Source organism: Phaethon aethereus, assembly GCF_964289735.1.
Source record: "Phaethon aethereus genome assembly, chromosome: 17".
NCBI lineage: Eukaryota > Metazoa > Chordata > Aves > Phaethontiformes > Phaethontidae > Phaethon > Phaethon aethereus.
The window spans coordinates 16136303-16149775 of record NC_138593.1 but is presented as its reverse complement, the minus strand read 5'-3'; the positions used below and the strand labels follow the sequence as shown (position 1 = coordinate 16149775).

The 13473-nt window shown below is 45.6% G+C and overlaps 1 protein-coding gene across 1 annotated transcript; it reads left to right on the top strand.

The window, feature by feature from the left end:
• Positions 1-1194: 1194 nt before the first annotated feature.
• MAJIN (membrane anchored junction protein) lies at positions 1195-11515 on the top strand (the record flags this gene model as incomplete). The annotated part of the gene is made up of 5 exons (XM_082007768.1): positions 1195-1295; positions 5740-5785; positions 7105-7180; positions 10239-10364; positions 11454-11515. 5 exons carry the CDS (start codon positions 1195-1197, stop codon positions 11513-11515), a joined length of 411 nt encoding a protein of 136 aa, XP_081863894.1.
• Between the last annotated feature and the right edge of the window lie 1958 nt (positions 11516-13473).

The window sequence follows — 13473 nt, the reverse complement described above, 5'->3', positions numbered from 1 at the left end:
AGAGTTTGGCCACGTCCCCGTGCACACAGCCAGGAGTCGGTCACGCTCTGACCCACCCGACCAGCTCAAGGCACGAACATGCCAGTCGGTGGGTTTTCCCCCAAACCAGTGACAGGGCTGCGCCCAGTGGAAGGACGCGGGTCCGCAGGGGTGCAAACGCACCCCTGGGCAGCACAGTCCTGCCCGCCAGCCCCTCGTCACCACCGGCACCCCGAGGAGAGCCCGGCCTGGCCTGCAGCCGCCCCCCGCTCTGGCACCGCCGCCGGGACCCCCCCGCCTCAAGCGGGCACCGGCTCCCACGCCCAGCGGCGGGGCGGGGCGCGGACCTCCGCTCCGCTGGGAGGCGCGCCCCTCTGCCGGCTCCGCTCCGGCCGCTCGGCTCGGCTCGGCGGCGCTCGGGCGGCGGGGCCGGTGGGCGCGGCGGGGGCTGCCCGCTGGTCGCCAGCACCGGGGCTGGTCGCCAGCGCCGGGGCTGGTCGCCAGCGCCGGGGCTGCCCGGGGGCCTCGCAGGCCGGCAGCGGGTCTGAGGAGCCGGCGGTGGCGGCATCTTCCGTCTCGGCAGGCCGGGGTGCTGGGCCGGCGTCCGCGGCGGCTCCCGCCTTCCCCCAGCAGGCCCGGCCAGCCCCGGCCCCTCCCTCCCGCCCGCGGGGCCGCGGGGGCCGCAGGGGACTGCCTCCCGCTGGTGGCTGTCCGGCGGAGGCCGGGGGGCAGCGGGGAGGCGTGGGGGGGTGGAGAGGAACGAGTTTCTCCTGGCTGTACCCGCAGGGGCTGCGGGTGCCCACAGCGGCCGGGCGTGTCCCTCACAGCCTGGTGGCCGTTCACAAGCTGCGGCACGGTCCTGCCCGGGCTTTCTTGCCAGCCCCCCGGGCAAGAGGCCTGTAAAGCTTCGGGGACGGTGACAGTGACATATCCAGAGCAGCGCAGCTGAAGGCAGCTTGGGCATCAGCTCGATGTTCTGTCCTCTAATCCTGCTGAAAACTACCCTGCTTTAGTGGAACAGACACTTGAGGCGGCCATTTTCTGACTTGTAGGAGATACTGGTAGGAAAGGTGTTCTCTCTGTAAATGTCCTCTAGAGGAAAACCGGCATGTAATCCTTTCTTCTCGTATGACAGCGTGAGATCTGGTGAAGGGTTGTAGTAATTTACCCTTGACTCTCCTGCTTCCCTAGGCTGGCATTCAGGGAGAAAGAAAGATGTCGTTGAAACCATTTACCTATCCGCTGCCTGAAACAAGGTTTCTTCATGCAGGCAGGCTTGTGTACAAATTTAAAATCCGGTATGGCAACTTCAGCAGGTAAGCATGTTAAAGCTGCGGTTTGATGACTGCATGTAGCAGTGAGTTAATGAGAGACCCTACATTCAGGTCGTGGGGGCTCCTCATCACCGACTATGAAAGTGGTCACTTAAAAGTTGCTACTGCACTTGCACAGGCTGAGCATCGGCCTGAGAGTAATTTGAGCTGTAAAAAACACTCCTATTTTTCTGCCATGTGTGGATTTTGTGCTTCAGTGGAGAAAGAGGCTGTTTTTACTGACAGTATTTTGGAATTTTGTAAGTGTTTAACTGAGAAGCTCTTGAGCCTTTGTAGTGGTTTAACCCCAGCTGGCAACTTAAGCCCCACAATGGCCCCTTGCTCACTGCTGCCCTGTGGTGGGATGAGGGAGGGAAAATTGGAAAAGGTAAAAATAAGAAAACTCATGGGTTGAGGTAAAGACAGTTTAATATGTAAAGTAAAAGCCGTGCACGCAAGCGAAGCAAAACATGGAATTCATTCACTGCTTCCCATCAGCGGGCAGGGAAATCTCAGGAAAGCAGGGCTCCGTCATGCGTAATGGCTACTTGGGAAGACAAACACCATCACTCTGAATGTCCCCCTTTCCTTCTTCCCCCTTAGTTCTATTGCTGAGCGTGATGCCCTTTGGTCTGGAATATCCCTTTGGTCAGCTGGGGTCAGCTGTTGCAGCTGTGTCCCTTCCCAGCTTCTTGTGCTCCCCCAACCTACTCGCTGGTGGGGTGGGGTGAGAAGCAGAAAAGGCCTTGATGCTGTGTAAGCACTGCTCAGCAGCGATTAAAACATCGCTGTGTTACCAATGCTGTTTTCAGCACAAATCCAAAACATAGACCTGTGCAAGCTACTGTGGAGAAAATTAACTCCATCCCAGTCAAAACCAGCACCGCCATGGAGCTCTGTACTCCAAGTATGTACTTCGTTCTTGGGCTGTCTGCTGTTAGCAATCTGCCTGTCGCTGGTCTTGCAATCTGGCGCTCAAGTGTGGATGTAGGAAGAGTCTTTGGAAACTCTCACTGGCTGCTGGCAGTAGATGTTTGTTGTGCTCTTGGGATTTTTTCTCTCTCAAGGTTCCCTTTCCACTGCCACTCCTCTTTCAAATGTGTTTGTGGCAAACCTGTCCTGTTGTTTTGAAACAACAGCGTGCCTCTCCTGCCCGCAGGGAAGCTGAGCAAGCTAACTGCTTCTCTCAGTTTCTGGAAGGCACTGTAGTGGCAAGCCTGAGAAATGGGAGTGAAGGGAGTGTATTTTAGTCTGTGGCAGTGCTGGCATTGAAGGAAGAGAAAGGAAAACAGCCTTTGGGTGTGCAGGGAACAATGAGCAGGAGGGTTGTGGGAGGTAACAGTTGTGTGGTAAGCCTCAAATAACCAGTTTGAGTTAGTAGCCAGCAAAGTGACTGAAGCACAGGGTGCTGAGTAGTCTGGTCAGATGGGGCAGATGTCAAACAAGTAAAGATGATGATCTTTTAGCGGTGACAAAAAGACTTTCCCTGAGGGTATTGCCCTGGAGGAATCTGCTCATGTCAGGCACACAGAGATGATGGGCAAGTGCTTTTGTGAATGGGCAAAACCTTGACCAGCTCACTCAAGGAGCTCTGGAGCTTTTAATTTGAGAGGGGACTCAGAATCTTGGAGGCTGTGGACTATAACAATCCCAGAAGTTTGAGCTACTCTAGCAAAAGGAGATGAATCTGCTCATATTTAAGGGTAGTATTTCAAACCAGGTGCTTATAGATTGCGTCCTGCTGAAGGAGTGTTCTGCAGAGCTCAAACTTGGTCTAAAATGTCACGATTTGTTGCTGTCTCAGCCTCTCATAAGTAATTAATAATGATAGTATTCATGAAGCTTAATAAAAACCACCAAAACAGTGGCTCAGCATAATCTGGCTCCCTGTGTACATCCTTCAAGGCCGTGATGATCATGAAACAGCAGTTCAAGGTTGGTGCCCTCACCAGCTTTTCAAAAGTCTTATAAACTGTTGAGGTTAAGTCTCTTTTCAGATGGTAGCCACCGTGCAGAAACTGAGACTGAGACCTTTTGAGTCAGCAAGTATCCCTGCATCATGGAAACAGCAGCGTTGTGCCATCCCGAAAACTCCGTTTTCATGCCAGTGAGGTTGCAGCAGAGCTAAAATGCCATAGACAATGCCTCAAGCATCTGCCTATAGAGTGGCTTTATGAGTGTGAGTGGACTTCCTTTTGCAATCATATGCACACAGACATTGCCAGAGCCTGGGTTTACTGTGGAAGTGACTTGTTGTTAGCCGCAGAATGGATGAGCCTGTGCTATGAACATCAAGCCAATTAGGCCATCTCCACACCTGAAGCGACATTCAATCTCATGCCACACTTGTCTCCTTTTTCCTTTGCAGAAGTAGGATGGCTCTTTGAAATTCTGTTGCATGACTTTATTTTGGGATGAACTTGAAATGCAATTCTTTCTTTAGCTTTGCTTATTAGCATTTTGCTGGAATAGTCAGATCCAGGAGGATTAACCTTCCTCCTTGTTTAGTTCTCTCTGTTGATTTTGGAGAGGAAGGTGTGTTGTCTGTCTTGTGGCGTCATGTAGTGTTCAGAATGCAATGTTGCTCTTGTCTGTGAGTAAGCTCTTTCCCTCAGTGTAATCCCTTTGGAAGGCACTGCCAGTAGTGTGCATATGTTTCTGAACAGCCTGCAGGTGTTTGATCTCCTGAGGGTAAAGAGAGCACACCATTTGTTTGAGTTTGGCAGTCCGTCGTTGCCCCTGCATGTCTCACTGTTTGTGTGCAGTGCAACATCAGTTCTTGCGATTCACTGTTATACTTGAGGGACCAGGACATGAGACTTTTGCAGCACCTTTTGTATTTCATAATAACTTCTGGAACTGGTAGTGAGCTCATCAAGTCGGTCTTCACATCAACATAGTCAAACACAGCAGAAGCAACTCCTTTTACAGTGAAACTCATGAAACTCTTCCCCATCGTGTCATGGTTGTGGTGAATAGGGGGTGCTCATTCAAAGCATCTGGATTCACTCTCAGTTCATAAGATAGAGTAATGGAGCAAGTCCTAAGTGCACACATAGCCTTGTGCCCATCGGAATGCAGTCAGCCTGCAGATCTGGGACGTGAAACTCCTTTTCTCCAGGATAAGATGGTGACCAATCTGAGGACAGGTTCCCAAAAGAACATTGAAAGAGTTGCAAGAGCTGATCCCAGCTGATCATAGAGCTGATTATCTACACGTGTGTGCAGGCTTTTGCTAGAATGACATCATCTTCACTGAAGGTCTGCTGAATCCCCAGGGAAAACCAGGCAACAATGGAGGTTCTTCCCCTCTTTCAAGATGAGTCCATTTTTGCATCTCTGCATCTCTCCAGGCTTAAAAGAAAATAACCGCCCCCTGCTCACTAGGCTCCCCCCAACCCAGCCAACGAATCCCCTGCAGTTAGATACCAGGTCTGACATCCTTGTCATGAGACTCTGGGTGGTTCCTTGCTTTCTTCCATTCTTTCCACCCTTGTCTCCTCATCATCACGGCAATGTCCCTTCCTGAATTGTACTTTTGTTTCCTGGCTGATTCATGGAAGACTTCATGACCACAGCATAAGTCTTGGGTAGGTGATATCTGTCCTGCTGTGGTGTGCTGTGTAATTCCTTTCATTAACTTGTTCTGTATCAAGCAAGGAGAGCGCTTTTCTGAAGAGGCAGGAGAGTTCTCATCTCTGACCGAGTTCTGGCTGGGGGTGCTGAATGTGGAGGATATGAGAATAGCTGCCTTCCAAACCATATACCAGAGAATGCTTGCATGCCGTAATTCCTTACGCTGCACTGTATTTACTTATTTCCAAGTAACGGTTATGTGATTTGTTTACTTTTTAATGAGTTTGGATTTTCTTTAAGACTTTGTCTCTCCCTGTGCATTTTACTGTTGACCGATACCTAGCAGCAAACAACTTTTGAGAAGATGGCTTACAAAAGATGTAGTTAATATTTGGGAACACAGTTTGATGCAGGCAGTACACACCTCCCAGCACCACAGGGCCTAGCTCCAATGCTGTGAAGGCCCGTTCCTCTGGAGGTTTGCACTGTGGAGGGCATCAAGAGACACGTCCTGGAAGTTCCTTCTTTTAGTCCCTTGAGTAGAATGGCATCGCGATAGGCCGGAAGACAGAGGGCACCTTGTCAAAAAACCAGTCCTAAAGGTTACTGAGGATTGACTGAGAGGATCTGATCTCTCATCCATTGTATCCTCAGAGACACACACAAAATATAAAGGGGCAGAAAATTCACAGGAAAGAGTCCTTGTGGAATAATGGATGTTTTTTAAGAACAATAAATTAGAAATTAAGCTGCCTGCTAAGTATTTTCTCTGTGCAATGGGAATGATGCTTTGTTGTTGTTTAGACTCTTACAACGAATGTAGTTCCATTGCTTTTTGATTGGGCTGGGACTAACTCTGTTTGTTTCACAGTGCTCCTGATCTCGACAACACTGAAAGTGCTGTCAAGGAGTTCGAGGTAGGAGATGAAGCAGATCCACGGGACCTTAGCTGAATGTTAAGCTTAGCAAATGTTTAGTTCATTATGGGACTGGAGGCCATCTGTCAAATGCAGCATTTCACATGAGCGTAATGGGGAACGTCTCTGGAGAGTACGAGGGTGAAAAAAATCATGTGAATGAAAAATGTCATCAACAGGCAGAATTAGTGTAGATGAGTAATGCTTTTATTTGAAATATTTCAAATATTAAAATATTATTCTTTCAATACTTTTACTGTTAAAATTGGACAAGCGAAAACTCCTATTTGTCGAGCTAGTTGCACCCCGTTCCTTTCTGATTCCTGTTCAGACTCATTGTGCAGTAGCACTTCCTCATGGTTTCGCTCTCAGCCTCAGACCCGAGCACTGCTTTTAACTTCTCGGGCTTGACTAGCTGTCAAACCCTCCTATTTTTTCAGGAGCTGTGGCAGTACTGGTGAGCTAGTTTGACAGAGGCTAATCTAATGCTCAGTTGCACACGCTTTCCTCATAACTGTGGAGCTAGTGGAACCAGTGGACGTTCTTTTTTTAATGATGCCATTTCTTTGTGACCAAGCTTGGTGACAACCGATGCGTTCTGTCATTGTCATCTTCTTGCTGAGACAGAGGAAAGCCCCTGCCAGTCCTGAGGAAATGAGACAAATATATTGCCTGCTTAAAAATGCTCCTGTTTTACTTAATTTTTAAAAAATCTTTGGAGTACAGTAATTGTAAATATTGTTGAAATCAATAATGCAATATTTTTGTAAATATTATTGAAGAAATTGTGCTGATTTTAATTGATATGGAAAATTATAATTTTTTTTTCTTTTTCACTTTTGAAAATATTGAAAGGTATTACTAGAAAAAGTTTCCCGCTTGTAAAGCAAGAGTTTGTTGGGACTGAATTACAGCTCCTTTGTAGCTGAATTGGGTGACTATTCAGAAAAAGAGGAATATGTTTATTTTTGAAACAAGTCAAGACTACATATGTTTTGGTGGCAAAAAGGAGACTTCTTAAATGTAAAATTTCTTAAATTTAAAAGCATACCTCCACTCCCCATAGTAATGCTTCTATTTTAATTCGGAACTAAGACATTCATTGACTTTCCGTGAGTCTGTTAGTGCAGTGCACTCCTAAGGGAGCGGGGCAAAGAAGGGGAGAAGGAAAAGCAAAATACCTAGCACCTGCTCTTCCATGAGTCGTGCAAACTGTAATGTTAATTTTTTCCCAAGCCTCAAAACTGTACTTGACAGTGGAATTGTGACTATATTGTTAATATTAATTCTTCCTTCCTTTCTTTTTTTGGCCTCTCCAGGAAGCGATTCGCGTAATCCTTGGAAATCTTGATGATTTACATCCATTTTCTACAGACCACTTCACTATTTTTCCATGTATCCTTTCCTACTCATAAAAGAAAATGACTTGTATCTGTTGGGGATTGCTTACTGTGACATTCATGTCTAGTAGTATGCAGATCTTTAGCTGGAGCACGACTCCTTCGAGCTTTGCAGTTTTATGTTAGCTGAAGATCCTCCTCAGTTGTTGCCTTCACCAGAGAACTGGTGTGAAAAGAGTGGTTTGCAGTGTTTTCAGATGAGCACCTCTGCATTCCAGATCTGACTGAGCCAGAGAAAATGAACGTGTATATATAAAGGCAGAGGAAGCCCACCTAATGCGATTGCAAGGAAAGCTAGTGTATTGTTTCAAAAGGTTAATAAGACATAAAATGCTCCCTGCAGACTCAGCAGCATTGGCCCACTAGTAGAGACGACCGCAGTTGTTTTCTTGTAAGGTATGTTGTGATTAGATCACATCCGTGAGCCTCTGAGGTTGGATTATACCTGCAAAGCCATCTTCAGTCTGTACAGGAAGGAGTTTGAGCTTGACCTTGAGAGAATAGGATAGTGTTCCCATCAAACCTTATGTTGCCTAGAGGGATGTTGAGTATAAATGTTGTTTCTTGGGTGGGAGCAACGGTGAGTATATGCTTAAGCACCCACATAGATGGCTGAGAGAAGCAAAAAGCACCTCACAGAGTGACTTTCACGAGGAGAAGTAGCTGAGCTGGGGTAGTTGGAAGACTAGACAAAGCCTGCAGGATTGTCATCCAGTTATCCTAGTCACCTCTTCAATGTAGTCTTTGAAGTCTAGAAAGAAAAGTGAAGCAGATGTCCTCCACCCAGTATTCACATTATTATCCTCATCCCCCTTACTCTTTTGGGACCATTCACCAGGTTTTTTCCTTTTTTCCTAAAGTTTACAGGGGCATTTCGCTGCCGTCAGTCTGGCCCGCTATCAAAAGCGCTATCTTTTGACAGCCTTGTGCCATTGTGCAGCATAGGCATATAGAAGGTAGTATTCAAATATTTGCATGCGCAGGTTTTTTTGAGTGTAGTTTCCTGGGGATTTCACTTTTGGTATGTAAATGCTGAGGCATTTGAGATTGGATTATTCTGGCCACCAGCTTTACTACAGGCTCCTTCTCCTGCTAGATGCTTTTCATCAGAGTGCATCAAGGGCCCAGCTAGCCTTCGTCTCTTTCTTCTTGCTTGCACAACTGGACAGAATTTAGCCATATCTGCTGCATATTCTGCAGCTTATTCTTTTAAATTGATGATAATTAAATTAAAGAAATGGTAACCGTTAATTATGTTTCTATTGTAGTTGCTGTAAAGGGTTCGAAAGAAGTTACTCTCCTGAGGCTCTTGTTGAAGAGAAAAGCAAGTTAGTTGAATGAGAAGCCTTTTCAGTCCAAAGGTGTGTCAATTTGTGAATCAGATCAGGCCCTTTGGCATCATCACCTCCTGTGATTCTGGGTGCCCAGGAGTAATGAACACCCACGTGTTACCGCCTCCAAGGCATTCCCTTTCCAAGGCATTCCCTTCCGCTCTTGGAAGACTGCACTATTGCTACACCTTGTAATAGCAGGCAAGAACGAGGTCATCCTCTTTCTCTGTCAGAAGCTGCTACCTATGATAACAACTTATTCCTGTTACTACCAGGAAGAGAAAGTAGCCAAGAGCATCGTCAGACAGGAAGCACCCAAACAAGCGAAGCCTCATTGTTGGTTTGCTTCGGTAAAGCTCATCTAGTTTTGCCTGTGTGCTTGAGGAGTGTCCGATTCACTAGAATCACTAGTTTTGTTCACTAGAAATTCAAGTATTTCTCGAACTTGGAAGTCAGGGCCCACTTGCTCAGCCAGCGCTGGGCCCTGATGGGAACTGCAAGTTCAGAGGGCTGGTGTGATGAGTTGTCCTGCAGTCTGTGTGCTGGGCCCTTTGCTGGAGTATAACTCTTCATTACTGTCACCAGCTGTGGGAGTCCTTGAAGTCAAGCTCAAAGGAGCAATTTCATCCCTTAAAGGAACTGATTGTGTCAGTGTTTCATCTAAGCAAATCTTGAGCTCCATCTCCAGTCTTCAGGTTGTTAGTCTCTGCTAGCAAATGGACTAAAAGTATTAATTTTCGTAGACTCATAGAATAGTTTGGGTTGGAAGGGACCTTTAAAGGTCATCTAGTCCAACCCCCCTGCCATGAGCAGGGACATCTTCAACCAGATCAGGTTGCTCAGAGCCCCGTCCAACCTTGACCTGGAATGTTTCCAGGGGTGGGGCATCTACCACCTCTCTGGCAACCTGTGCCAGTGTTTCACCACCCGCATTGTGAAAAGCTTATGTCTAGTCTAAATCTACCCTCTTTTAGTTTAAAACGATTACCCCTTGTCCTATTGCAACAGGCCCTGCTAAGAAGTCTGTCCTCATCTTTCTCAGAAGCCCCCTTTAAGTACTGAAAGGCCTCAGTAAGGTCTCCCTGGAGCTTTCTCTTCTCCAGGCTGAACAACCCCAACTTTACTTGTTTCTTCTTGAGATCAGAGGCACGTAAGGAGACTGCTGTCTAGCGTCATCCATTCTTGCATGCATGAGCTCCTAGGTGTAAGAACTGCACCCACAGGAAGGAACATCTGTAACTGTGGTGCTTGTCATGTCAATGACAATCTTCTTCCCCTCCCATTTTGAGCTGTGAAGTAAATGTAATGATGCTGCTTGTATGAATCCTAGTCAAGCCTTTCAATTTTTAAAATAATTTTTTGAAGTATTGCTTTTTAGTTAGGAAAACTGATGAGGTTTTATTCATCGGGTTGGAGGAGCCTGGTATGTTGTTCCGTGTGGCAGAATGTCAGAACTGAAGCCGAATACAGTTAAGGAAACTTTACGGAAACGCAACGTTATTAATACAAGTGACTGATGGGAGAGTATCACCTAGATGAGTGTTTCTCCTAATGTGTTACTAGAGTTTTTTCACAAAGTTCATACCGACAGATTGTATTTGCTTCCTTGCGCACATATGCACAAGGTGTGTGACTTTTGAAGCTTTACAAGAAGACATTGTCAGGACTCCTGCCCCTTTGAAATGTTAGTGCTATGTTCTTAAGTCTTACCGTCATTCTCAGATTTGAGTAAATGGGAGAGAGTGTCAAAGATGAGATTCAAACATGAGGATGTCCATCTTGTGCCTTACCCCTACATTTGCACTATGTATCTGGAACTCAACTCATTTCAGCAAAATGTGTCTTGTGGTAAGTCACTATGGTTATGTTTGGATAATTTCTGGAAACATCTATGATCTATGTCTTGCTTTTCCCTTTCCCTTCATCTATGGTGTCTTTGTGTTAGAGGTAGCCAAACTGTGTGCAATATGGCTGTACCTTGGACTTGAAATAGAGCAGAACAGTGTGTTTTCTTTTGTCCTGTATTGCTTTTCTAAAATGTGCTGAATCTCTCTTTGCCTTTTCAACCACTGCTGACTCTTCAGCTAGTATTTTTATGAAGCAATGCCCAGCGGCTCCCAACCTTCATTCTTTAATGGCAGTAGCTAGGCTGGAGCCAACACATGTATATAGAATGCATGTTTTTCTTCCTTGTGCTTGACCACATTTGTTGACATTAAACTTCACACTCTTTGCTCCTATTTTCCTAAAGAAAGAATGCACTTGTTTTTCTAAATAGTGATAGTAATAGTGGTAATTATGCCTTTGTATAATTAGCGAATGTTGACACCTCACTAGTGTCTCATTTTCCAGTTTTTCTGTGAATTCCCTGAACAGCCTCAGGCCCCAGCTGAGACCTCTGTGGGACTCTACATTTAACCTGCTCTGAAAACTGGGTGTTTATTCTTACTGTTTCCTGTTCTGATTACTGGTCCCTGGGAAAAGCTGCTGTTTTTTCTTACGACTGCTTAGTAGATATTCTGGTCTCCTTTATAAAATGGACAAGTAGTCATTTCTTAGTCTTGCCCATTTGCTTGCGTGCAGCATCCCCTATCAAATATACCATGTTTGGATGTAAAAACTTCTAAACATGGAGAATTCACTCACTTCCCTGGGCTCCTTGCTCCAGTATTTAATTGCCCTCTGCAGATAGTTGTACAACGTTTCTGTTCTAAATTTATGCACAGCATAACGTGCTGTTACATTCAGGCACTGAGGTTTCAAGTTTCTGTTGGCAGGGATTTTTCTTCAGGAAAACATGTATGGATGCCATGCATCAGAGGTTAGCTGGCCGGTATTCTCGGGAGGCTATGCTTCAGATGTCCTTGCATCTTTCATCTGGTGCCCAAAACACAGAGTGATGCCAACAGTTTTTCAGTTTATTTTTCTCCTCTGAAGACTACTTCAACTTCTTCAAGAAAAGCAATTTTCTCCATCACATCAACACCTGGTATTCATAGCCAGGAATTCTAGTTCTGAAAGAGTTATATTTGCAGTTTTTCAATTTCAACATATCATATGCAAGTCCAGCGTTGTTTCTAAGTAGTTTAGCTTGTTCTCAGAAAGTAAGGTGCAATGCAAAAATGTGCTTTTAAATTGGTTAAAGAAAGTCCAGTCACCAAATATTCACCATATTTTATAATACCTCTGTTACAGGTAAAGAAGTAAACAAGGGCAGTGATGAGCTTGTAAGTGGTGTGTGGGTTTTTTTTGTTTTAAGTTATATTCTAAATAGTCTTAAGAAGCAAAATATATATAGGCAATGCTATAGTTCTCCTATTTCGGGGTGTCAGTCAGGCAACGTAAGGTGGCCTTGAATTCTGACCTAGAACCATCCCAAGCTGAGAGAAATCTTCCTGTCAAGTCCATCGGACTTCGAATGAAGTCCTGCCTCAGGACCCGAGGGCCTTGCTGGCTTCAGTTAAATGTATGTTCTACAAGCCTGAGCTGAGCTGTCCAATGGTTTCTTCACTGCGAGAGTCTCTATGAGGTCAAGATTGCTGAATAATTAAGTAGTTTCCTAGGTGCTGTATGTGTCATAAACAACAAAGTAACAAAGTTAAGCTTCTTTGGAAAGTTTTTATTTAATGAGAGCTCAGGGTAGGTTTGTTTTCAATACGGGTAAGTGTCTGAAGATGGAGTGAATTAGTGAGGATGTCCTGTCCAAATTCCCCGGAAGAAACCCCCACTGTCTCTGTTAGTCTTACGTTCCTGCTAATTACGTTCCCAGGCCCTCCTCTAAAAATGGAGCACATAGGATGTCCTGGAAAGCAGTATTTCTTGCTTAAAACTGGTGAGCATGATTCTCTGGATGGCCTCTCAGTGCTTATCCTCTGTTTGAATAAGGCAGCTAATCTTTTCTTCCTGAATAATTTTTTGTTTTTTGTTGTATAAACATGAACAATTTTGCAAAATATGGATGTATATTAACTCTGAATTTTGTTCTAAAATAGAAAAGTCAAAATCAACTTTTATCAATACCAAGTTTGCAATGTTTTCAAGGGCAAGAGAAGACACGAATTGTCAGAAAGTACTGTAGTGAAAGAAATGGTGAAGAGGAGAAGAGTGGAAGTCAGAGCAGAGACCTCATGCCCACAGCCAGGTATGGACAGGTGAGTTGACTACAAAATACTCTTCCAGGGCACATATCAATATTTTTAATGTCTCTTGGACCTTCCTCATATTTAATTCCTGTGTAACCCTTTGCCCCATTTGTTTTCCTCTTTCTCTTCCATAGGTGACAGAATCTAAGCAGCATTGCCCATATTTGGAGAAATCATATGCGTTCAGGTTCCCACGGCATTAAGTAGAGGTCTTCCTGTTTAACTGCTTCGTGTTAACATTATCTGTAGAATCACAGTGGGATGAGAACTTGGCAACTAGAAAAAGCAGTGCAGTGGTTTGCCCACTTGAGCCAGGGATGACAAGGAAAGAACTGGGAACAGTTTTCTAGCTGCATCCCAGCCTGTTCCTCTGAGTTGGCTGATGAATGCTGCCTCTCGGCTTGAGGCGAGATCTGTGTCTGTGGATTGCACAGAATCATTAAGGTTTTGGGGACCTTTGATATTATTGAGTCCAACCCCTCCTGCTCAAGCAGGGTCACCCAGCGCAGGTTGGTTGCCCAGGACGTGTCCACTCAGGTTTTGAGTGGATTCTAAGGGTGGAGATACCACAACTTCTGTGGGCAGCCAGTTGCGGTGCTTGACCGCAGTTGCAGTCAAAAAGCTTTTTCTTGTGTTCACATTCAATTTCATGTTTTGTGATTTGTGCCCTTTGCCTCTTGTCCTGCCAAGAAGGCGCTGCTGAGGAAGAGCCCGGCTCCCTCTTCTTCATTCCCTCCCATCAGGTGTACATTGATAAGATCCCCCCTGAGCCTTCTCCAGGCTGAACAGTCCCAGCTCTCCCAGCCTCTCTGCAT